The sequence below is a fragment of the Rhinolophus sinicus genome, chromosome 6 (assembly GCF_057876585.1).
Source record: "Rhinolophus sinicus isolate RSI-liver-muscle chromosome 6, RSI-T2T, whole genome shotgun sequence".
NCBI lineage: Eukaryota > Metazoa > Chordata > Mammalia > Chiroptera > Rhinolophidae > Rhinolophus > Rhinolophus sinicus.
Genome location: NC_142506.1, coordinates 68,107,501 through 68,133,366, shown reverse-complemented (window position 1 = coordinate 68,133,366; position 25,866 = coordinate 68,107,501). Strand labels below are relative to the sequence as shown.

General features: G+C 47.9%; 1 protein-coding gene across 5 annotated transcripts in view; it reads right to left on the bottom strand.

Annotated features, from left to right (window-relative positions):
* Positions 1 to 11,018: 11,018 nt before the first annotated feature.
* NR5A2 (nuclear receptor subfamily 5 group A member 2) overlaps positions 11,019 to 25,866 on the bottom strand; it is a 105,124-nt gene continuing 90,276 nt past the window's right edge. For all 5 annotated transcript variants that reach the window (XM_019750931.3, XM_019750929.3, XM_019750930.3 and 2 more), the window contains exon 7: positions 11,019 to 14,258. In XM_019750931.3, the coding sequence (XP_019606490.2) occupies positions 14,011 to 14,258 (248 nt within the window). In that variant the 3' untranslated portion in view covers positions 11,019 to 14,010. The remainder of the gene's footprint in view (positions 14,259 to 25,866) is intronic.

The window sequence follows — 25,866 nt, the reverse complement described above, 5'->3', positions numbered from 1 at the left end:
GTCCCTAGACCCTGAGGTGACCAAAATGATGCAGTTCTAGAAAATTTCTCTCTCTATAGACAGTCCCAACTTATGATGGTTCCACTTAATGATTTTTCGACTTTACAAGCGTCTGTGTACCAACATCTGTGTATCTATCGTCTTTTCTGGTTTAATTGATTTTTAACAAGTCGCATCACGTTACTGATATTGTTCTCCAGTTTGCTTTTTCACCTAATAGTATTCTTAGCATCTGTCCACATCAGCACGCAAAGATTTTTTCAGCAGCTACATAATCACCCATGCAGTGGAAGCACTATCATTTATTTAACCCTTTTCCTATGAATGGGCATTAATGGTATATTCCTGGTTGCATTTCAAACTGTTCTGTTACGTACATTCCTGTACACAGTTTAGTGTACTTTTGCAAGTATATGTGTAAGCTAAATTCCTAGAAGTGAAATTGTTTGTTCAAAGGGCATTTGCATTTTACAAATTAACCTCTGAAAAGGCTACACCAATTTCCATCCGTACCAACAGCATCGGAAGCTCCAGCTTACCCCACCCAATAACCACCGGGTCTCTAAACATTTCATCTTTGCTCATCAAGATAGGTAGGTGCAAAGGGTATGTCATTGTTTATATTTACATTTTAAAATTAAAAATGACGTTGAACATCTTTGAATATGTTGAGCCATTTCTATTTAATTTCTGGGAATTGCAAATCTATTCTTTGTACCTGCGTTAAAAAATTAGTGGCTGGATCGTGTCGTGCTGTATTCTCCTGGTTAGAGTTTACTCCTGGTTTTGGAATGTGATATGTGCAGGTTCACGTTAATTGAATCACCGCATGTGAGGTCCGTCCAGGTACCCTTCTCATTTACAGATGGAGAAGCAGGTCTAGGCAAGTGGCATGAATTGTCCACGATCAGAGACTGTGGCACACAGTGGAGCTGCCTGAGGTGTTACCAGCGTCTTTCTTTCTGCTGTTCACTGAAGTTAGAGGTCTGTCGTGGCAATTCCAGCCACTCATTTTAATCTGTTCACATCCCAATGAGTTTCTTATGACCGTCACCACCGACCCAACGAGCCAGCTTCTCCGTCCACTGTTTCACTTAATAGAGCGTTTGATCACGGGTGGGCAACCCAGAGCCTGGATTGCTGTGCGGTGTGTCCAACTCCTCTTTAAGCGCAGCTGTAACATTGCCTGGTGTCGGGCGCAGGCTCAGGAGGCAATGGGAGCTCCCTGTGCTCAGTCCACACCAACTCAAGACAAACCAGGTGGGGAAAATCCGCCGCCTCACTCCTGCCATGACTGACTGTTTCCATGGATTATTGATACAATGAAATCATTACAGGAAAAGACCAATTCCCCAACTCCACTGTACTCTGTGTTTGCAGAGCTACCCCAAGTTCCTCATGAAAGTGTACCCATTTAATTTCAACCTCGGAGTTAGAATTTTGCCTTCCTCACCTTCTTCATGTGACCCTTAAATAATCACTAAAATGCAACTGCATCACTGGGGGAATTGAAAGCTGGGAATTGGTCTGTCCCAGACTTTAATCCAGGGCACCCCGTGTGCATAGGTCCCCAGTGTCACTGTTTCAACTAGATCACCGTGGGTTTTTTCTCCTACTGAAGGAATAAGACTTTATGGTCCTTCTAATTTAGATATCGGGGTCTTCGTTTATTCAACCAAGTGTTTTTAAAAATGTAAAGAACTTATAACCTACAAGCTTTACAATTACCGACATGATTTTCCAATGGATGAAGAAAACAAAAGACTTTGAGGAAAAGAATGGGACAGAACAAACATAAATGGCAACTTAGCATTGAAACCACATGTTTCCAAGTCATCCACGTCAGGAAGCAGAAAGAAAAACAGGGAGGTTCCAATATAGAAAGAAGAACTTGGGAGCGTATTTTAGACAATGTAATTAGTAGAAATGTTTCAGTGTTTGGTCGCAAATGGTTTCCTTTTCAGCCGAATGTGTGCAGTTCAGGTGGGGACGTGTCCTGAGGGGTCTAAGTGCACTGCGTCCGCTGGCAGAGTCGTTTTATTTCATTTTCCCCGTTTTCATTTCCAGGTTCTGTTGAGCTAATTGCTAGAATGCGGAACGTTGTGTCCTAACACTTGAACGTTCTTGACGTGTGTAGGTGAAGGGAAGCGTGATGGGCCCGAGGGAAACTCTCCCGGCCCCGTTTGATTGCCTGTCTCTCCAAGAACATCCAGAAGAAGTTGTGTTTAAACCGACTGGATTGTACCTTTGGTTTCAGCCAAATGCAGCTCAGAACTAGCTTATTAAATACTAATAGAAATGCTCTTGCTTTCAGAAGTTAACTTTTTGTGAAAATAATGGCAAATCGGGATATTTTTAGTACGTACTCCAGCACACTGGTATCTCATGAAAACGCGAAGGTCAAGGTTGGATGAAACAAAGCGCGGCGCCCCTCCCTCCCAGGGTCCTTCTGGGCAGAGCAGCCGGCGCTGAAGAGCTGGCCTGGGCCTGAGGTGCCGAAGGAGCCGCCCCTGAGAAGCCCCCGAGTACCCGCAGGGCCGTGAGATGAGGGAGCGATGCAGGCTTCCGGGTCTGGCTTGTGGAGCTGGGGGTGCGGGGTGGATGCGCCGGACGCTGAACTCGGCACCCCTTGGGGAGAAGTGAGTGACCACTGGATTTGGACAGACGGACTGTGAGATGCCCAAGGAGAAACTTCAAGACGGGCGTCACCTAACTAAGCCTTTGACATGACGACCAGGACATGGAGATGACGCGCGGCGGGTGTGGGCGCGGAAGCGTGTGGCCCAGGGGCCAGAGTCCTTTGCAGTGAGGGACGGGGAGGGACTGGGACGTCAGCAGAGGACAGCGGCCCCTTTGCAAGGGGACGAGCAGGCCATGGGAGGGGAGGTTTCAGGGGAGACCAGCGGGAGGAGGGGACGTGCACGGGGGTGCGGCTGTGGACTGGCTGTGGGACGGTTTGTGAACTCAGAGAAAATGATGAGCCGGGAATGAAAAGGGCCGGCAGCAGCGTCCCCAAGGACTGTGGGGCCACAAGTGCACCCAGGATCCCCTTCGTCCTCACACCTGCAGGTGAGCCCAGGGGTCCAGCCTGGCGTCCCTGCGGTCTGGTCTGCCTTCAGGGACCCGCCTCTGGATGCACATGGGAGATGGGGGGTGACAGGATCCCCTGTGCTGTGCCACCCCCAAGTCCACTGCCCTGGTCATTTCCCTTCGGCCGTGCTCTTACCACTCTGCCATGCTTATGTTCTGGCAGATGGCTGCATTTCTTCAGTGGCTTTCTAAGTTCTTTCTTGACGGTCACCAGCTATGCAATGATTCACAACGGCAGTGGCTTTCAGGAGTGTGGGGCCAAATCTGTCTGAGCAGGATTGCCACCTGTGGGCAAACGTCGGGCAAGGTTGCCAGTCCTCCTGGTGGGACAAATATGTTTATACTTTGAAAGCACAGATTTGCTTAAAAGGAGTGGCTCTTTGCCCTGCGACTTCTTCAAGAACTAAGTGTCACACGGAGCCGTGAGCAGGGAGTAAAGAAGTACGGCCACGGTGTGGATGGCCCACACTTCTTGTCTCTGGAGCGCAGCTTTCTTCTCTGTGAGACGGGTGAAGAGTAACTCCTGCCTGGACCCTTCCAGACAGTTCTGGGGAGCCGGTCAAATTAATGGAGAAGGAATTCGTCAGGAGAGGTTACGGTCCCGGCTGCTGTTGCAAATGGCGCTGCTTTTCTGGTTCTTCTTGTTCACAGACTCTACATGCAGTTTGACGTCTGTGGGGCCCCCACCCCGCACACGGCAGGCGGGGCTCGGGTCTTTCCAGATTACACCTTGCTTATCGTCGTTTGTTGGCGTCTGATTTCTTCCTCAGCGTGACGTTTGTTTAGCCGTCGCCCCCACAGTCTGAATCTTGTCCTGTTGGGTTAATGCCCAGGGTGGCCAGGCTTTCTGACCTGAGGGCCACACAGGGCTTCTGACGGGCCCTCCTGCCCTCCGTCCCCAGGCTGCTCCCGTGGCCTGCAGACAAACGGTGCTGCCTCGGGACACTGACCGTTTGCCTGTCGGGTCATTTTATTCTTTCCTCCATTTTTGAGGCAGGATTTGTCTTTCTTTCACTTCCCATTTGGGAGGCAGATTTCAGTGTTGCATGACACTGAAGGGTCACAGGAATTCACATGCTGGTGTCGGTGTCACCATAGTTTCACCGCAGCATAGGCCCCTGAGTTACTGGTGACCTGCCGCTGATGTCCTCGTACTCAGTGGGGACAGCAAAGCCCAGCATGGCCAGCGTGGATGGCGTGGTCGCACACACTGTGGCCACATAGCAGTAAAGGCAGGCCAAGCTGCCATTTTCCGTCTCCCGGAATTTCATGCGTCCATCTGCAAGCTGTGGTTTTTAGGGCGGAGAGTGTGTCGAACTTTACGCTCCCAGTTTTTGCAGGGCTAATTCATTGTGTTTATAGGATAAACATTTTGTGCTCCTCACGGAAGAAGCTGTTTTCAGGCACAGGTGGATGACCATTTGGCGAATCCTCGGTGTGGTGACGAGATCCCATAGCCTATCCTGGGTGTGCCATCCATGCTGTCAAGTTCACATCCACTGGTCGTTCATTTGAAAAGATGTTCTTCCTGTCGCGAATGAGCTGGAAGCCGCCTGCGTTTCAGTGTTTCTTAGAGCATCTGGCCCTGTCCTCCCCCCACACCCACGGCTTGTGGCTGGCCTGGGCTCCCCAGTGTACAAACCCGATTCTCTGAACACCCATCAGCTTCTGGTCCTCCTGGCTGCCCCCCTCGGCCTCACCATCCACCCCCCACCCCCCAGGCACTGGCATGCTGAACATCTGCAATGACACGGAGTTCTGAGCTCAGGGCTGTCTGTGCCCTGCTCTTCTCTCCCTCAGGACCGTCTTTCCGTCTGTGTCCTCTTCCTCGTCTGTGTGTCAGGATGCCACCCCCCACGTCCTGCCCCATCTTTCCTCTGGGCCTCTCGCAGCCTGTGGCTGCAATGGTATCAAAGGCAAATGAGACTTTGTATTTTCCATCAAACCTTCTCCTCACATTAGCACACCAGAATTTTAGTAAAACCTCTTTTTACAAATTAGCTTAGGCTTGTCTATGACTTCAGAAAAAAGGGTGAAAGGTCTGAGTCACAGAGTTATTGTAAAGGAAATGAAACTGCCTGATTTTCCATTATCCGGAGCGGATTCTGAGGAGCCGGTCCGGTGGGGCCGATATTTCTGACGAGCTCCCAGGTGACGACACTGCTTGTCTGTAGACCACGCGTCAAGCACTGGGGACCCCCAGCTGAAGAAGCTGGGCTAGGAATCAACTGACTAGGAGACGTCCTTTCTAGAGCAAGTTTAGTAAATAGATAGGAACCATTTATTCCAGAACTATTTAGTGAGAGCCTGTGAAGCAGCCTTAGGAAGGCGGCTCCTGGAGTGTGTTAGGTGCTGGGGCTCGGAGACGGAGGCCAGGCCCACGTGGAGGACTCCCCCAGAGTGAGGAGGGACAGACTGGCCAAATAAAACCACTGCTGCAGCCGTAGGTGCGGTGACGGACCGGCCGCGTGGGCCAAGCACTGGCTGGGTCTGGAGCTCAGTGACCTGATTTCAGGGTAAGGGACGACACAGTGGAGCGTGAGGACAGGCAGTGTGGAGAGGTCCCTTCCCCCTCCATCTCTGGGAGCCTGATGGTTTCTCTGGGAAGTCCCCAGATAAACAAGTGGCAGATGTGTCCCTCGCCCTGTGTTTGCACAGTCACTTCATTCCCTTCCCCGATTTGCACACTGAAGTCAGTGAACCCCCGTGTAAGTGCTGATGGGATGACCACACGAGGGGTTTCCGGCCCCGAGCCCCTGAGAAGCCCCTGATGGGCTGACGAGCCACCTCACGGCTTCATTCTGCTTGGAGAGCTAAGATGCAAACCCAGATGATTAACACCAAGTCTTTTACTAGCTGAGTTTTCTCCGTGATGACAGGGAGCTGTGTTAGGGCCTAAAAACACAAGCAGCCCCAAGTTCGCCTCAAGATTAAAGCCGCGGCGCCGGCCGTGCTCTGGGCCTCCCTGCACCGCCCCATGCGACGGGCTTTGTGGAATATCAGATCGGACTTGGGAAAGTTTCCGCAGCGCTTGAAAAACAGGAAGTTGGCATCTTTGTGGATCATAAATCAAAGTTGGATGGAAACCCCCTTCTACGGACGCTCACCGTGCCATCTAAGCTCTTACCGCACCTTGTGAAAAAAACGCAGGAAGTTCTGAGGATGCTTCGTGCAGCTAAAAAATGATACGTAAAATCCCTTGGTACCAGCTCTCAGCACAATGATGCCTTATTTGGCCACAGTTTTCCACAGAATGAGGTAATACAGCGCCGGTTTTAATATTAGAAAAACAGTTACGCTTCTCATTGTTACCTGGTTGATCCTAGAGGACGTGCTTTTTGTTTTTGCCGTTTAACAGCCTCATCACACCTCCTGAAAAAAAGAAAAAAGAAAAGAAAAAAGAAAATCCCTCCATATTTTGAGCTCATACTTTTGTCCCTGATATGCCCTTGTCTGCAGGTCTCGTCCCTGTCGGCGGGTGACGCTCCCTCTCGGTGCTCAGCCTTTGGAAGCAGCTCCCACACCATTTAAATGCTGCACCTTCCATAACATTCTCTTTGGCCAGTAACATTTCTGGCACTGATCTGGCTGGATGAGGGCCTGTGTCTAAAATGAAACGAAATAAAAGCAAAACAAAAAGGAAACAAGCACACAAAGCAGAAACCCCCGAGCTGCACTCTCCTTACTATGTGCTTGATGCCAAGGGGACCATTTTTACAGATGTGCAGTCATCACGTGATAACGGGGTGTCTTCTTCCCTTTTCTCGGTAGATGTGTCTTCAGGGAAGTTGAGCAAAGGGAGCTGTGTCCCACCGAGAGCAAATGGAAAAGTAGCTGTGGAGTTTAGCAGCCCACCCCGTCCACGTTTGGTGTCACAGCTTCTGTATTCATGCGAAATGGGACGTGTGGCCGAGCGCTGAGAGGCCTGGGCTGTGGTCAGAGGTGGCTGGGGTTGTGCCCTGGCCCCTTTCCAGCTGTGTGACCTTGGGGAGCGTTCAGCATCCAGCTCGTTTCCTCATCTGCGGCAGGACTTGGATGGTGCCCCCTGGTAGACTTGCTGTGAACATGAAAGGAGACAGTTGAACTAAAGGGGAACCAGTGCTTGGAAGGCCACAGTCGTTGTTCACCATCCTCGTCCTCATTTTCTTAAGTGACGCTGGGTGTGGACGGGTGGCTGGCAGGGTCGCCCATGTGCTGTGTGTCTGGCAGCCACACGAGGGATGCACGGCTCTCTCTTTCCCCCCCAGGGGGTGGCACCGCTTTGCGGCTCCTGTAATGGACTGGGGAGGTGAGCAAGCCCTGGCCGGGCATCGCCTGCCCAGGGAGCTTGGCTGGACTCCAGGCCGCACAATGGTCGTAGGGACATTTGACACTCAAATAACACAAGGCCGCATGGCAGGAGCAGAGGGGAAATAAAACCCATTACAGCAACCCTCAGGGGCAATGGGACACGTGTTTCCACACTTATTTATAGAAGCTCATTCTACCTCCAGAGCAGAGAGCTTTCAACAGTCCTAATTTATTTCTGGGGAAAATCCTCAGGTCTAGATTTTCTTTTAAATAGTGAGTAGTAACTGGGCCAGTGGCAATGGAATGTGAGCCGAAATGACCAGCATAAAATGTTTCCTCTTTATAAACATTATTGCTTTGGTGTCTCATAGCCCACAGTGGTTAATACGTGTAGGATGTTTCTCGAATGATTTTTTTGTAAAATAAATAGGGAAACAGAGAGCAGCTCTTAAAGTTACAACATGGTCAGTCCTAAAATTTGAGCAGAGGTGGTGGTCACGGTGACGTTTCTTGTTGGGACGGTGTAAGGTACATGTTACCATGTTACCCAAATTCTCCTTTATTGTAAGAGTCACAGAAGTTCAGTGTGTGGATTCCCAAGGGCCTGGGCAGTGAATCCTGTATCACAGGTCGGTGGTTGTGACCGAGCTTATTTGGGCTCCTGCTGAGGCAAAGAGCGGTTTTGCTTTTGGTGGCAGCATTTAAAGACACGTTGTCTGTCACCGTTGCTTGTTCTGAATCCTAAAGAAAAGTGTTCTGTTAGTGAACTGAGGACTGATCCTGCAGGACGCCTCCTGGGTGCTTTCAGGAAGGCAGCGCGACTCGGGGGGTGGAAAGCAGGGGCTCTGGCATCAGAGAACTGTCAGCACCCCGGCCCCATCCCTTCTGTTGCAGGACTCTGGGCGGTTGTTTCTCTTCTGAATGTAGCTCCCTTAGTTGTAACATGGGGCAGTCTTGAACATTCGTGGGATCAGTTTTGTATATCGGGAGGAAATCTAAGCTTTGGAAACAAAGAGACCCCAAAATACCGACCCTTAAACAAGAGTGGTGTATTTCCTTCTCGCCTGAGTCTCACCAGGTCATCGAGGGACCCACGTCCTTCCATCTTGCCCCATCATCTGACCGCTGTCCACACTGGGGGTCCCATGAAGGGCAGGGGCGGGAGCAGAGCCAGCGTCAGAAAGGTGGCTTGTCTCTGACATTGGAGGAAGAGGCACTGGCAGCTGTGTGAAGTGAGGTTTGCTGAGCGCTGGCGTCCAGGGCAGGGGACCAGCCCGGAGGCGAGTGCGTCGTTTGAGGGAAGACGAGCCAAGGGCCCGATCAGAAGCTGCAGGATGGTCAGGGGAAGGTGGGTGTAAAGGAGAACCAGGCAACGTAACTGCTGGGACCTGGAGAGTGGGGTGCTGTGGGGGGAGGGGCAGGCATCTGAGGAAGCTGGTGGGGAGCCCTAGGGGGGGCCCAGGTTGCAGACAATCTGCAGGGGCGTTTTCTCCTGTCGCTGCCGTGCTAGGGGCCTGGCTGAGTCAGAGACGCTGGGCTTCGTCCTGAGACGGGGCTGGGGGCTGCTGCTGGGTCAGCAGACGAGTGTGTCCTACTCTGTGGAGTTCAAGAGTTAGATGCAAACCAGGGGTCAACCGTCTCCTTGCAAGACAGCTCCCTCTCCCTTTGGCTTTTTCTGACTGACGTGGCCTGAGGGCCGCCTCACCGCTTGTGTCCCAGGCAGTCCAGTCTGGGACCTACAGCACCTCCGGGGCTGCCTGGGGTCTGAGCCGTGGTGGCCTCAGCTCCGTGGGGCGTGGAGGGCACAGCACCCTGCAATCCGCTGGGTTCTTAATGGTCCGTGTCAAACTCACTTCAGGGACCCGCAGCAATTAGCCTAATTACACCCCCCTTTCGCCTCTTTTGCTCTTTTCTAGCAACAATTAAACATGCAACCTTTCAGACTGGTTCTCAGCTCGTCTACAAATGAAACCCCAATCACAGCCTGCTATCGGTCCCTGAATTATTAATTCCTCACTTAACATAAAACAAATGCCTACAGGGAACGAAGTATTGCAAGAATATTTATTTTGAGTGACTCAACTATACACTTCCTGTTCAGTGTTAAGGAAAATTGGTCTTTATTATTCCAGGAAAATGTCAAGATCGCTAAGTTTCACAGCGTTTTGACCTGTGTTAGGCTGAACACACTCTCCACGTGTTTCTCATAAAAACACACATCAGAGGTGGCTTCAAACTGAACGTCAAACTTAGTTAAAGGTACAGACCTCTTCAAAGCTGGGGTGAATCGCGGCTGAAACAATGAAATGCGCTCGGCCTGGCCGCCCTTCTCCCAGGGGCTGCCCCACGCTAACGGGCTTAGCAACTCGGGGCGTGTTTTCCTAAGAGCCGGCAGGGAGGCCTCTGCTCCCATCAGAATGACCTCTGCTGGCTGCCGGCTGGGGCTCTCCAGAAACCCCCTCTCCACCAATGCTTCAAAAATGTATACGAGCACTTCTAAAAACACATTTAAAAAAATGGCGTCCCGCGTCTTGCTTGCCCTGTGTGACGAGGATGTGGCTGTGTACATATACGTGCAAAAACGTCTCAGACGGTACCGTCTTCTGTGTGAATGTATACTTTCATATTCCATGGAATGCCAGCTAGAATAATTTAAGTTCCTCCTAGTAAGAGGGACACAGGGGCCATGTGGTCTGCAGGCCACTTTGTAGTTGCTTAAAAGTCTTAGTTCTGGAACGTACTGGACCCGAGGTGCAGTGTGCTGGGTCGGTTCCCAGTATCTTTCTGTAGGACCCTAAGAAAAACCAGCGCTTGGCAAAGGGATAATGGACGGCTCCGCTTTTCTTGGCAGCGGCTGGGGTGTGAAGGGGGGCATGGGAAAGCGGGGCCTGGGTCACACGTTCCATGTGCGCTGTTAACTGTCTAGTGATTCTTGCTCTTCGGTAATAGAGGTAATTATTAACTTCCAAAATGGATGTTGGAGGTGTTTTCTTGCTTTAAGCATCTCCTAAGCTTCAGTGGCTCTGAAGGAGGCTAATTTCTGGAACACAGATGCTACTTTTTAGGGCTAAATTCCAGAAAGTGTAAAGGCTTTTGTTTCTGCGTCATGGTTGGTATAGTGAGTGGCGACTCAATGCCTGATTTTCTCTAATATCTTTTCTTTTTGAAGCAAGTCCTGAGGGTCACCCTGGTTGAGAGACAGTGTGGGGCTGTGGTTAGAACGTGGACCCTGGAGCCAAACTGGCAGCGTGCGCTCAAATCCTGGCCTCCACTAAGTATTGTGTCGCTTTGAGCAGGAAGCTTTAAGGTGAGGAGAGTAACAGCTCATGAGCAGTTCTGAGGACCTCGGTACAGTGAGCTCTACACAAGTGTTAGATGGGTGAGGTTTTCCACCCACCACTTATACCAGTGAGTGACATAAAATGCTTTTTTCTGTGTAGAGAAATGATGCACATATTGAGTTTAATGCTTCACGTACCCCACTAAGGACAGTGGATCATTCTAGAAAATATCCAGACATGGAAAAGTATCTATTCATGTGGAATTCTTTGGACTCCATTGCTAGTCAAGTATCTTAATCACCTAGAAGCTTCAGTACCCAATAGAATGAGGACAACATTAAAGGCTTTTAAAAATGATCAGGCTGGGCATATCAATATTTATTGGAATACTGAAAAGAAAATTCCATTTTGTTGAGAAATTCCTGGCAAGAACGGACATGACAATATGTATTTCACTGATACAGTAAGAAAACGTCAACAAGTAACCGACTTCACACTCTAAACATTGCATGGATTCAGGTCCAAGGTCACTGGAGAAGATCCGTCATAGAAATATTCAGACATTACAGATGGTCTGTTTACAAACAGAGACCAACTGTCACCGACCCGACTAAGCCCAAACCCTTTCTCTCGGAGTCTGCTTCTACTCCTGAGTCCTGTCATGGATAAGGCGGCTGCTAAGTAGATGTCTGCTTACAAACCGTTTAGCCACGAACCCTGGAGAGCTGTTATCTGCCCGCTTTGGCTCACGTTCCATGGGCCATGCACATTGGCAGCGGCGCGTTTCGTGTATTAGCTTCTGTCCTTGATGTCACCAGCAAGCGGGGTACAAGGGACTCTGCGTGTTGCCCATCTTTCTAACTGTTCTCAGGGTGTACTTTACTAGGTTAACAACACACCAACACGTGACATTTGTTTCAGGTTAATATTCATTGGGGAGAACTGTATATTTAAACTAAGAAAACATAAGTGTATTTTTTTTATTTTTGCAATGTTAAAGACCTTTCAAATAACGACCCCACAGCTCTCATAACTGCCCCCATCAGTACCCCACATGCATGATGGAACCATGTGACTGACTGCTGACAACCCCATCCCTCTGCACGCATCTTCCAGCCAACTGAGTCTCTAACTGGAAGAAAAATGATGCTGTCACCCTACTCAGTGCTCTGGAGATGGGCTCTGGGCAGCAGGTGCCGTTGTCCTTTGAGCCATGAAGAGAACACAGGTGACCAGCACTCTGCTGAGCTAATATGTACCCTTCACGTGGACGAGTATCAGAGGTGATTAATAAAAATAAGAGTCCTTTGTACACACAGAAGTAATAACTAAGATCTTTGGTATACAACTTACAATGCTTGGGAAGGAAAACCAGGTAAGACTCCACCCTTGTTAAATTCATTTGAAAACGGAGGAAGCTACAAGTCACATAATTTACAATAGATATTAAATAAACTACAGAGAGAATTAGAAAGATTTACAGACATTTAATCAAGTGACTGATTTTAATTCATTAAGACCCTTCTCTGTTCCTGAACTATGTTTCACTAACTTGAAGACATGCTACAGTAAACACATATATTTGGTTTCTTCAGTCTTGCTACATCTTATACAGAGGTGAAACCAAGGAATAAATTAGCATCATAATTGTCTACACTTGAAACTATGATATACAATATAAATAAACTGTTCAAAAGCCAGACACATTTATGAAAAAAATTAAGGGACTAGGAGATACTTTTATTTTCTTTACAGTTTCTACAAGTGATTGTGCTGCCGATAAACTCAACAAAAAATTAAAGTCTAAATGAGATTCCTGTTTCTGATTTTAGTGTCTCACGACATACAATAATTAAGGACTGTTAAAAATAATTACCAATCAGAAAAATAACATTAAGGAAATTACTGCTTTAGCTATTTTGTCATGTCCCAGTCTCCCTCCCTCCCGCCCCCCCACGCCCCCAGGACCTAAAGAATGTAAACACTATATTTTATTTGACTTGAAAGTATTAATACTTTATTTAAACAAATGTTGATCCACATGTGCACAGCTACCTCTCGGAATTGTGAAATAAGGCAAGACCCCTACCTGTGCTGTCGCTTGTTGATAACAGATAGTGCTGGCTGGAGAGTTCTTTGGCAGCTCTCTGCCCTCCAGTGTTTGTTCTATAGCAGACTTTGGTCTATGACTTAGAAAGGCCAGTATCACTCTCTTCCTCTCCCTTTGGCGGAAGATCTGCATGACTCTACTATCCTTCCAGGCCATCTGTAAAAATCACTGTTTCCATTCTGTGTTAGGGGGTGTTTGGTGGCAGCGAGAATGGACCGTCAGCTCGTCCTGTCTTTTCTGTTTGCATAGCATAACACGCTTCAGTGTGGCTCCCAACTGCTTAGAACGGTGACTGTGTGACATCCCAGCAAAATAGGTTGCGGGTTTTATCTTTAAATGAACTACAAACTTGGATGGTTAAAAGCACGAATGTACCCTAACCAGCCTTTCGGCCGGAAATTTTTGTGAAATTCCACAATGCCACATTTCAGTAGCAGTAGCAGACGGAAGGTCTGGATTCGGCTACGGTGCATGTGCTTTAAAAGTTTGTAGCCATTTCCCTTAATAGTAATGAATATAAGGTCAGAAGAGGGATACTGCCTGCTTTTTCTTAACATTATGAACACAGGACAAAACATACCAGGACATATTGAAAACGGCTAACATATTAAGAGACTGTTCTTATCAGCTGTTTGCAGGTCTAAGACAAGGACACTCAAAATTAGGCTTTTCCTGATACCATGGAGCTAGTGGGTGTGGCTGAGCGTGAATCCTTAGTACAGAGTCCAAGGTCAGACAGGTGCTGGGTCCTTGAAAGGAGGAAGGAAGGGCTTCTCTGGGTGCAGCTGAGGGACCCTTGAGAACCACTGAGTTCAGCCTCACCAAAGAGGAATTCTGTACGCTCGGATCCCTTGCTGCAGAAGCCTAATTAATAACACAGACCAGTTCCTAAGTGTCTTCACAGCAGAGATCAGCTTAAATATACAGGAATTGTTCTGTCCATTTCTGTTCTGACGTGTGGTGTCGTGTCCACTTGGGAGCTGAGTCCACTCCGTGTCTCTGATTGGACTCCTTTGGGGTTTTGATTCACAGTTTGCAATACAAATACCCTGGTACATCATTTATTTGCTATTAAGTATTTGATTATTATGCCTTTTTAAATCCAATCTCTTTAAACCAAGTTTTTAATTAGTGTTGCTTGGAGCACTTCAGAGTAGCTTTCCCCCTTTCTTTCTTCCTGTTCCTCCCCCCCACCCACCGTCTCTTTGTGTTTCGGAAGCAGAGCCCTGGGCACGTCGCTTAGGCCCTTTTCGCGTGCAGCATTTCGATGAGGAGGTTATTGTAGGGTACGTCCCCGTTCAGGTGCTTGCAATACAGGTATTCTTCTGCCTGCAGGCTGATGGCCCGGATTTCCGGCAGTCGGAGGAGCAGCTGCCCAAATTTCTCCGTTTGCTGCGGGTAGTTGCACACCGTGTAGTCCAACAGGGCGGCGTTCACTTGTTCCTGGACCCCCTCCACCAGCTGGAAGTTCTCAAGGTTTTTGACATCTGGATTTAAGGGGGAAAAAAAAAAAAGCACACAAAATTTCAATGGCGTTTAATTCCTGTTTACTCCAGCCGTGGGTTCAGCTCACGGCGGCGTTTTCCTCCTGGCAGAAAGCTCACTGTCTAAGTTCCCGGGCCCGAGGGCGCCCCACTCACCCAGCTTCCGGGGCGAATGAGCACAGCAGGGCTTGGCAAGGAGATCTTGTGGAAATTCTGCACATACCTCACATCAATTAGACACCAATGGATTTCGAGCAAGGTCAGCTCTTTTCCTATCTTACAAAAGGAAAGGTCTGAGGGCTCCGAAAGTAGAGGGATCGTGATGTATCGCCAGCAAATGAGTCCCTGGAGAAAGACCTATCTTAACCCACTATATTGCACAATTCATATAATTCTGTATTAATTTTTCTGACCCAAGGTGAAATCTCTGTCCAGGGTATGATGTAGTTAATTCTAATAAAAAGTGACAGGGTTCTTGTTTCTGTTTGACATTTTCTAAATGATTCTGAAAGCCTCTGCCTCGTCTGGCCTATGCTAATGAACCATCTGGTACACTCCACTGACTGCCAACGGGTTGCTCGCTGCTGGGAACACTCTAAAATATATATCTCGGTGACTAATGATCTTCATCAAATGAAAGCCGTGTCCTTTAGGCAGAACACAAGCCAGGGTGGCTGGTGCCCTTTAACCCGAAAGTGGTATCGAAGCCTGTGCTTTCCTTTTTTGTTTCTTCCCGGGTCCCAGACAGACGTTGGAGAGGGGGGCTGGGGGCGCACAGGCAGTCCCGCCGGCATCACTCCTGGGGACTGTCCAGTCGTGAGGCACCCGCCCTCGAGGTCCGTGTAAATACTGCAAGACAGGGAGACACGGGGTCCGAGAAGACAGACTGACAGACAAGCAGGCAGACAGACAGTGAGCGGGAGAATGGTGATGTTGGCATTTCTCTTGTGGGATTTGTTTACGTTAACAGTACAGCTTTCATCCAATGTATTTATAGAAGCCTCTGGAAAAATTCAGAGGTGTGTGTGTGTGTGTGTGTTTACATACGTGTATGCTTAGGAAGGAAAACAATGCAGCCACCCTCCAGCCCCGCTTTATTTTCTAATGGACAAAAATGAGTAAGAATGATTCTGAAGAAAACCACGTCAGACTATGACTCAGCAGCGGTTCAGTGCTAAACCGTCAGTCGCTACCAGAGTAATTCCCGCCAGTATTTTGGCCTCTGTGCTGTTTCTCTCTGAGCCTGTACTTAGGGCCGTGTCCATTCTGGGATCTCTGAAGGCTTCACAGGGTCGCCTTGCCTTGCTACTGGAATGGGTTCTGGATGGGTTCCGTGCTTACCTTCTGCGCCCCAAGCATGCTCCCTCCTTCCATCCCCAGGTCTGGCCCAGATTCAAAACAGTGAGGGATTTGCACTGAAATAGATAGAGGCTCTGAGCCTTCGGGGCCACGTCTATTTCAAACTGAGATGGCAGAATCAATGATAATTGATTATTTATTAATGAACTTGTGACAAATGCCACACCATGAGGAATTCTGAGTCTTCCTGTGGCCTTGAAACTGGCAGCCAAGGTGCGATCTGCTTGACCTATTATAAGCACGTGGCCCTTAGCAGTTAAAAACATTTTCCATCTATCTCCGTTCAAATTCTTGAAAATTATTATAAATTAAAGTACGGATAAATATTAGTTACATTTGGTTCAATGTTACAAAATGGAAACAACTGGAAACACCTTTGATACATTGTACCTGAATCCTGGACCGAAAAACCTACAGGTTAGCTCTGTCCTCTGCCTCTGCCTCGTCTGTTACACTTTCACAGGCTCACCTTCTGGTCATGGAGACAGATCCTTCCTTCAGCAGCACAGCAGAGAGCCAAGCTAATTCAAATAATTCATCTGAGTTCTGACACATTTCTCGACCTGCTTCTTTTTGCCGTCCACCCAACTTAGAGAAGACAGAATGCAGCTTTCTCGTTTACGTACGCCAAAGAAGTTACAAAAGAAAACGAGCAACGTCCAGTGATTTAACCACAATTCCAGAAAAAACTTGCAGTGGAGGATTATTTTGTACTACAATTAAAGATATTCTCACAAGCAAAGCTAACAAAAGTCACAGAGGTTAGTAGGGAAGATGTAGGAATTTGCAGTGTAAAATGTAAGACAGACGCATAATAAGCTTTTAGAAACTTTCTGTTTCTGATAAATGTGTTGCTTTTTTTTGAGAACTAGGTTCAACCTCCTATGATAAATTATGCCACTCTGTTAAGAAAGAATAAAACTACTAACAAACATAAGCCAAAGGATAGATCTAAGTCAGGTTTATTCACTTGCTATTATTATAGAATGATCATTTAAAGTCCTCAGCATTCGCTGGATAATTTCCATAAATTCTGGTCCAAACTGGCACCTTTCTTCCAAGAGCTTAAAAGAATATGCAGTTTCCTTCTGAAGGAAATTGTAAGGCTTCTCACACTTGACTATATGTACAGTTTTTCTCTCAAGTTCATTACGGTTGAAGTCACATGACAATTAATCACCTTTTCCACTGTCTGTGAAGTTATCAAATACAACAACAGAGATGCCGATGGCCCTGAAGGTACTTTCTTACTGTCTATTTTGTTTCTGTGTCTATACAGGCAATTTGTAATTTGGTGGCAAAGACCCGGATATTGAAGCTATAAGGTGAAATAAAATAAGAAAGAAAAAGATTTTGACTGGATTCCTTCATTTACTGACCGATAGTTCCTGGACCACCTCTGTGTTGGCTGGTTTATTTTCAGCCGTGTGTCCCAGTCATGGCGCTTTTTTATTCACCGTCTGTTCCCAGGGTAGGCTGTCAGCATCTTGGGGTGAGGGCTGTGCATTACTCTTGGGAGTTCTCCCATTAATGTTTGCTTTATGTTACTGGTGTATTTGTCCAAGATTGATGGAAGTGTGGAATGACCTCTTACGCTAACTGTCAAGTATCTTATAAGCCAAGTTCCTTTCCTTTGCTAATTCGAAGCTGGCTTTCAAAAACTGGTAAATACAATAGAGCCCCGAAATGAGTATTTTAAATGCCACAGTGTATTCTCTCTAAGGAACCATGCAGGGAACTCCTTTGCGACCTGAATTTACAAGTCTCGGTGTACTGTTTACATGAGGGTTCTCCCTGGTCAGTTTGCTTTAAGGGAAAGGTGCCCCCATTCACATCTGAATCTGGGTCCCTGGTTCCCGAGAACCTTGGTTTTCCCACCATGGTGAGACGGTTCCCAAGGACCTCAGGTGTGGAGGACAGTGTGTAAAACACGATGAGCGTGCCTCAGAGACTTGGAATTTTCTCTTTTCTGTAGTTCACTTGTATTCAGTTTTTAGGGAGAGTCCAGAAATGTAAGCGGGCTCCTCCAATTCCCATGGGATTGGTTTTTCTGTCAGTTCACGCCCTTTCGTGAACGTTTAATCGTGAGATACATTTCCACTCTGAACCATGTTCTCTGGGCCGTCCCTCCTCCCACCCGATGCTGTTCTACGCTGAGGAACAAGTGGGGGCTGGCGGAGGTGGGTCTTATCTACAGCAGGAGGCGGTCCCACCAGAAATCCATGAATGAACTGACATTAAATTATATGAGAAAACGAAATCTGGACAAACGTTCTGGAATCCTTAGAAATAGATGTTTTTGAGATCTGCCTCAGATCCGGTTCCCGTATTAAATAGCAATGGACCCCATTTGGATTTCAGAGAAAGACCCAGCTGGAGGGCAGAGATTGACATGAGACCCAAGCCCCCCCACCCCCGGTGCTCCTGTGGCGTTTTACGCTGGAGCGCAGAGTCTCCTGCGTTTGGCACTGTGTGCTCCTTTGAAAGCCACGTAAGCTTCATTTTAATACAATTTAAAAACACGAGCTAATGAACCCCATCATTACAAATTCTGGGTTGAAAATTGTGTGTAAACAGACAGAGGCATTTTCTCAACCCTGTCTCCACAGCCTTTAAATTTTGATGACCGGTAAAGCATTTTGTGCTTCTCCTCTAAGTATCAATCTCTGATCATCTATTCTACTTTATTCACTCAGGGACTAATTACCAACTTTTGATATGAAGCTGCATTATGAAAAGCTCGCAGTGGGGTCTCAGCTTTGCTTCCATCCTTATTGGAAAGTAAACCCTCAGGTCTTCTTGAATACATTACAGCGCCAGCTTTTCCGTCGTACACGGCTCTCAGGCTGTCTCTGCAGGCAGGGATGCTGATCTCTGCCTCTCTGGTCCCTGCCACGGGGCACGACCTGTGGGTCCCCCACTCGGCACACTTTCCAGCGATGGGTACTTGGCTGAGTAAGGGGGTTGGGGGGTAGGAGGCGCTGTCTTTGGCTGAGAAGATGATTATCTTTGTTAATTTTCCATACATGGGGGAACAAATCTCATCCTGCCCTTTAAAAGATATAAAAGTGGGAAAAAAGAGGTACCACGTCGCACCAGAGAACACTTCTTTTCCTTGGGGTTTTTGGAGGGATGACGGTCTGTAAATTGGCACACAGTTTGTCCCCAGAAGACCCTTTGCTTTGCTAAGCCAGACAAGGAGAAAGGAAGTGAATTTTCTGCAGGAATTACTTTTAAAATTATTTTTAAAGGGCTACATTGAAATAATTTGTGCCTGTAACTTGGTGAGAAGTTTGAGGTCAGCTTTTCCTCTGAACAAAGTTTACTTCTGGAGGGTAAGGGCCGTTTAGGGGTGAGAGATGGGAGCAAGGGAGTTTTAGTGCTGATAGCTAAGATTTGCTATTTCCAGCAGAGCTTGAAACTCAAGATTTTAAATTGATCACTGTTAAGTCTTTTATAAAAATATGTGTGTATATGCTTATTAATCGAAGAGTTATTTTTAGCAATCAGAACATACAATTCAGCACCTTTATATGCAAATTACTAACAACAAAACACAACTCTTGGCGAGAGCTGTGTGGACAACTGTGGACATGTAGCATGTGTTGTTTATGCACGTAGAAAGAATAATTAAAAAAAAAAAGCATGTTAGACTGCATTGTAAATCAGGTGTAAGGGCTTATTATTTCTATGTACATAAGCAACACACTTTTACAGCTCCTGCCAAAGAGTTGCATTTTCATTGTGTCCCACCTCCATGTACGTACAATATGTGAATTCATTCATTCCCTTGTGCATTCATTCAGTCTGGCAGCCCTGGGCCAGGTGTCGATACAGGAATAGCAGACATAGGCTCTGTGTCAAGGAGTTTCATGTGACAGAGGCAAGCGGTGGGTGCCTTGGACACACACAGGAAGGGCACCCAGCCCAGGGCTTGGGGGACAAGCAGGGTTCCTGGGGGAGGTGACATGGGCAGGTCCTGGAAAATGAGGCAGAGTGAGCTGAGCAACGCATGGGAGAAAGGCACCTGGCAGCCAGTGTTCTGGGCACACACAGCGTCGCAACAAGGGACCAGGAGGTCCTTGGAACACTGGAAAGGGTTGAACTCCTCAGGAGAAGGAGAGCGGGGCCGAGATGAGGACGGACCACAAGGTTTAAGACTGAGAAGGGCCTTGCATGTCAGGCAGAGTCTGGAATTTGTTCTGAAAACAACAGGCAGAAGCCTTGGAAGATTTCGAGGAGGAAGGAATGAGCAGCTGTCTGGTTTCGAAGGAGCCCCGCGCCAGAGTGTGGAGAAGGGGCTGGTGGGGACGTGATGAAGGGCGGGGGTGGGCGGGGCAGCAAGCGTGGAGGGAGAGGTGGGGGGCCTGCGGCAGCGATGGGGGGGACATACTGTGGGCCGCCAGGGCGCGGATGGAGCGACAGGCGTCCACGTGGTGGTTGGCTCAACAGAGCTTGTTGGCTGATGGTGGAGCGTAGGCGAGACCGTGGGCCGGGTGGCTTCGGGGTGTAGGTCAAGCGAGGGACGGGGCGGCCACCACTTGGGCAGAAGAGCAGAACGAGGGGCTGTGTCTAATGAGTGTAGGAGCAGCAGGGTATCACGAGAGTTCAGGAGCTGACTTTAGGAGCATGCAGGGTATTACGAGAGTTCAGGAGCTGACTTTAGGAGCATGAAGGGTATCACGAGAGTTTAGGAGCTGACTTTAGGAGCATGAAGGGTATCAGAGGTGGAAATCAGGGTCCAGACCTGGGCAGCGAGGCCTCCTCAGTGGACGGAAGGAAGAAAGCCCAGAACCCGAGAGGATGAGGGGAGAGGGGAGAATGCACACATCCCAAGCTTGCAGAGGTTTCACAGCCAGCCCGTGTGCTGACACACGTCAGAAGTCTTTTCTGAGCATACCCAATGCAGCACTGAATACAAACGGCGGCACTTACATACTATGAACAAAATGAGATTCTGTGAGTTGACATGCGTTTCCTTCCCAGAACAAAACTGAAATCCCTCACCAGAGCCTAACGCTGAGACCGCGGCTCTGCCTCCTGCTCGGTGGACGTCTGGTCTCAGGGGACCTCGGCACACAGGCCTGCTTCTGCCTCAGGACCTCCACACTTGCTGTCCCCTCCTTCTGGATGGTTCTCTCCCTACTGTGTAGGACTCACTTCCTCCCCTCACCCCGCTCTCTGCTCAGGCATCACCTTTCTGACCACCTCTCTAGTCTGAATGCCTCGCTATCAAGTCACTCTGTCCCCTCACTCTGCCTGTTTTTCTTTATGGTGTGCACATTCTCGGACTGTCACTCGGCCTTACAAAGGGAGGACACTGAGCCCTGCTGCCACCTGGATGGACCTGGAGGACACTGCACAGGGACATAAGCCGGTCACAACAGGACAAATCCCGCGCGGTTCCCTTATCCAAGGTCCCTAGAACAGTCAAGTTCATGGAGACAGTAGGCAGAAGGGTGGGGGCCGGGCCCAGGGTTGGTGACTAGGCACAGGGATTGGTTTTGCAGGACAAGAAGCGCCCTGGAGGCTGAGCGCGCAGCAGTAACTGCCCTTAGCTGGCCCTCCCGGGCCGACACTGGGCAGCAGCCTGGATGGTAACCTCGCTGTCCTGTGGAGCTCACCACGGCTAAGGTGGGAAGTGTCACGTCTGGGAGAGATTTTAAACACTAGGAAAGATGAGCTGGGAGTGCGGGACCCTGTCACCGCCCATCCCCGCAGGCTGCCGGCGTGTGCGGCCCAGGAACTGATTCCCAAGGCCCCAGACTGACTGCTGTCCACTTTCTTTCCTCTTCTCTTGTGTCCCCAAACTATACGTTCCTGCTGTTTGTTTGACCGACCTTACAGGACACATTTATTTGTGTGATTTAGAAAACCTCCTGCCAGCCCCCAAGAGTGACAGCGTGAAGGCAGGACGTCGCCTGTCTGCAGCTTGTCCCCTGCCCCCAGGCCCGCGCTCTGCTCCGAGAGGGTCCTCAGTAAATACGTGAGGAAAGAAGGAACACGTCTCTGAAGAAACACTGCTTTGCCCCAAACCACACGCTTTTCTCCTTTTCTTTTCCCCTTGGCTGTCCTTCTTCCATATCAGATTCATGAAGACGTTATTTTGTTTCATGTAGAATTGTTTCGTAACAGCGTGCGGAAAGCTCCATTATGTATTGTGCTTTCTTGAGGAACAGATTCAAAGGGGATTTTTGTGGCTGGGGGCTTCGCCTGCAGTGCCCGCCTGCCTGCGTTTCTTGAAGTCTTTGGACTTCTCTCCATGTAGGACGTTGTACCTGGCCGCACCCGGCCCCCCTCCTCCCGCAGCTCACTCAGGGACCCAGGCGGGGGCTGTCTCAGCTGCTGTGGACACTGCTGATTGCACAGCTCGACCTGGACGGCTCGTGGGCATCCCCAACTAACAGCGCCTAACACCCCACCCTCCAGTTTCCTGAGCCTGCTCCTTCTGCGTTTCCGACACCGATTAGTATCCTCTGGCATCGGACGGCACTGCCTCCAGGAAGCCCCCCAGCCCGTCTCTGCTGAGTCTGCAGCACCCTACCTGTCATCACGCAGGACAGGCACTGGGTGTGACCTGACTGTCCACTGTGACAGCCCTGTGAACGGTCGCCTGGCCTCCTTCCCTGGCCCAGCACGTGCCTGGACAAAGGGGGACCCGCTCCCCGCTTGTTGAATGAAAGAACATATTTTCACCTCACGCATACATCAGTCTCCCCCTTGCGTCTGGAAGATCCTCCCAATATTTCCAATCGTATTTCCTTGCTAAGCTTTTCTTGATCCTCCAGTCACCCGTCTGTGCCCCCTCCATGGCCGCACAAACTGCGTTCTCTCTGAAGGCAGGGAACCTGTCTTCTGTTTATTTCCCACACAGCACAAGTACGCGCCACACACATAAAAGACACCAGTGTATGTGCTACGGAACTTGCTGATTTGGGTTCCACCCATGAATGGAACCGATAAGCAAATTCATTCTCTAAGAATCTAGTGAGCGCCTTCCGCGTGCCAAGAGCCCGATCTGTGAGACACTTAAACACCTTAAAGTCCCTCACCTTGTTAAATTCAGAACCAGTGTCACCTACAACAGAACACGTCTCCCAGAATTAATCTCTAGAAAAGTCTAGTTTGATTCAAAAGTGAGGAACTTGAGTTCAATGGTTAGGAGCAGGAGAAAGATGGTTTGTTTGATGCATGAAGTGGCGGCGAGACTGTGCTGAGGGAAACCTGTTGGGGGGCTGTGCTGTGTCAGGGTCCACATCAGCTGACAAAGGACATTCCCGTTTCTGTATTAATTTGCGTCTGTTTCCCAGCATTCTTAGGGATAAAACTGGGGATTGAGGCTTTACTAAAGGGGTTTGAAGATCATGAATTGAAATGTGATATGTTTTATCAAACTCTACATACCAGATGACAGTAAAAACCACATAAAAACACAGGAGAATCAAAGGCAAAAGTGAGTTCTCTGGCTGGGACTTGATTGATTATTTTGAGCCAGGTAACAGAATTTAAAGGGGCCCAGGATGAAGCCACTTCCTGGTTTTCCCCTAAATTTCAAGTAAAGTGGGTGTCAACAGACGTCACCCTAAGGGTTGCGTGTCAAGTGCGCACCGAGGGGATGCCGGTCCTTATCTTATTATAAAGACCATCTGTCCCCTCAGAATGTGAAGCGTCCACATGCAAAGCAGCCTCCCTCACAGGACAGCTGTCCCCCCTTTCTCGCAGTACACCCTAATGCAGATTTTGAGCCATTTGATCTCCATTCGAGAACTTTTGTGGTTTTTGCAAAGTTTTCTTATTCTCTTAGAATAAGACACAAGGTTCAGGGTGTTCAGGTGGCAAGTTGGGACTGAATAAACCAACGTTATCATATGAAAGAGAATTAAACAGGCAGATCCAAGTGGGGATATATTAAGCCAAATTTAAGCTCCAGTTGTTGGGTTTAGCCCACGCTAGATGTCTGCTTTGCCTCGGGATAAATTCAGCTTTCCAGCTAATCGAAAGGGGAAACCGCCTCAGGTATGATGAAATTTACAAGAGAATGCTGTGGAAGAGTTCTTGTTAAAAATATTAGCTTAAAGGCATTCTTATCGTCTTTGGGATGAAGGCTGTATTTGCATTTAATTATTTGATTTCAAACTTTTATAAATCTGGATCAAATGTTAGCTTAGCCAATTAAAATATTATTTTGTATGCGTGTGGCTGCGAGCCCAACACAGCACACGTTACTTGCTAGGGCTCTGCAACTTTGCTACCGAGAGAAAAGGTAACCTGGGGATATAAATGTGCGTTTAGCCGACAAGCTCCTCTAGCTGAAATAAATGGTTGACTTGAAACATTTCTCCACATTATAACGTTCGTCTAGAAGACAAAAGATGTGCTCTTCTGGGTATTTCTACCCATCCAATCAATACTCCTTCATAATTCAGCGTTTGAAAGAAATCCCTCTTTTAAAGTACTCCTGTTGAGTCCCCGGGCCACAGGGCGGTTGCAGGGCCCTGGGCAGCTTCCTGTCCGGCTTTGTTCCCCACAAAAGGCTGCTTAGAGCCAGGGGTTTCCTCTCCTGTAGGTCTTGGAGGGTGACCAGGCCAGAGAAGGACCCAGAGCAGGGAGGAGAGTGCCATGGGGAAGAGACGCTTACCCGAAACTAAAGATTAGCATTAGAACACTCTTTTCAGCAGAAATTGCTGAAAGAAAGGCACTCAACAATCTACAAAATCATCCGTTCATTTTATACAACTGGTATCCTGCAAACCTCAATGCCCAGAGTTGATTGGGCAGGAAACCTGGTGACATCTTTGGTTGATCTTAGTCCTTGGGCACCAAGGCCATGAAATGGTCAGACACAGATGTGCGCTTCCCTGTGCTATGTGGTCCCCACCCCGGTTCCCTGGGTCACGGGACCGGGGCCCATCTTTGCTGCAATATCGCCCCAGGACAGGTATGGTTAGGCGTTTCCAACAGGTCTGAAACCAAGATATGAACATGACGTACTTGTCCCTGGAAAGAATAAGTGTTGGTCATTTTAAAAGAATGAAACAAGATGGTCAAGTCAACACAAGAATGGGAAAAACAGTAAGAAATTTTTGCCTACAACCAGCAAGAAATACAGAATCCAGGAAAATCCACAAAGTTCTACACGATTTGTTGTTGGTTCATTAACTACGACTCAGCAACTTGAACTCTGCGCCAACTCAGACACTGTATTAGGGTTTTATTTTTGATAGGAAGTTTAAAGAATGCCTTTCTGTTTCCTACTGAGTGTCTTAACTCATGAGTATCTAACTATCTAAAACCAGCAGCAGAAGCAGAAATTCAGGGCATTAAAAGTATTGTCAATGTCATGTATTTAAAAATCCAATTGTAAACATTAAACACTTTAAATAAGGTATTTCACTATGATCACGGTCTTAGCAAAATCTATGAGTACATGACAAAAATTAAAGGGCAGCTTCTTTGCAAAATGTTGCAGGCTCTTTTAGACTAATCTTTCCTGTTATTTCCGCTGCAATTTCTGAGGAGAAAATGTTTGCTTAGATCTTTGAGCTTTTATCAAAGCCCTTTCCTCTATTTTACATAACTTCACCCAACGCTTCTGGCAGGTCCTTTCTGAGACACACACACAATGAATTAATGAAAGAACAGGGAGGAAAACTCGGTAATTTAATGTTGCATCGGGCGCGATGAACCCCTTTAAATGTGAAGCATTATGTTAAGTGTATTGCTTAAGAGAAAGCATGGGGTGAGATCACTAAAATTACATGTAAGTAACGTAAATTCAGCTTTCTGTTTCCCTGTTGAATTGTTTTGAATTAGTGAGGTTTATTGTAGTTTGTCTGTTCTGTTTCCACTTGTACTAAAAAGTAACATCACAATCAGTAAAATTCTTGCAACTTGATACTCATAGGAGAACTGTTACTTATATGTGTCTGTTCTATATATCCAAGGTTTTTCCTTTTTTTAGAGTTTGTAGAGTTAGAATAAAACTACTCTTTAAGACCTAGATATACTTGTTACTTATTATTATATCATTTCCCTTAGCTTATTAAAATTCTGCTCAGTAAGATCAGAGGTTGAAATAAAGGGAAAAAAAATCATTCAGCTGACCAAGACTTATTCTGAATCGTTTGGACTGGGAAAAGAAAAGAGGGGTCTTTGGGGTGAAGAACTAAGGGGAGAGGGGAACTGATTACCTAACGAGATCATTAAAGCCAAATACTTACCAATTTTTTTGGACATAACAAATTAATAATTC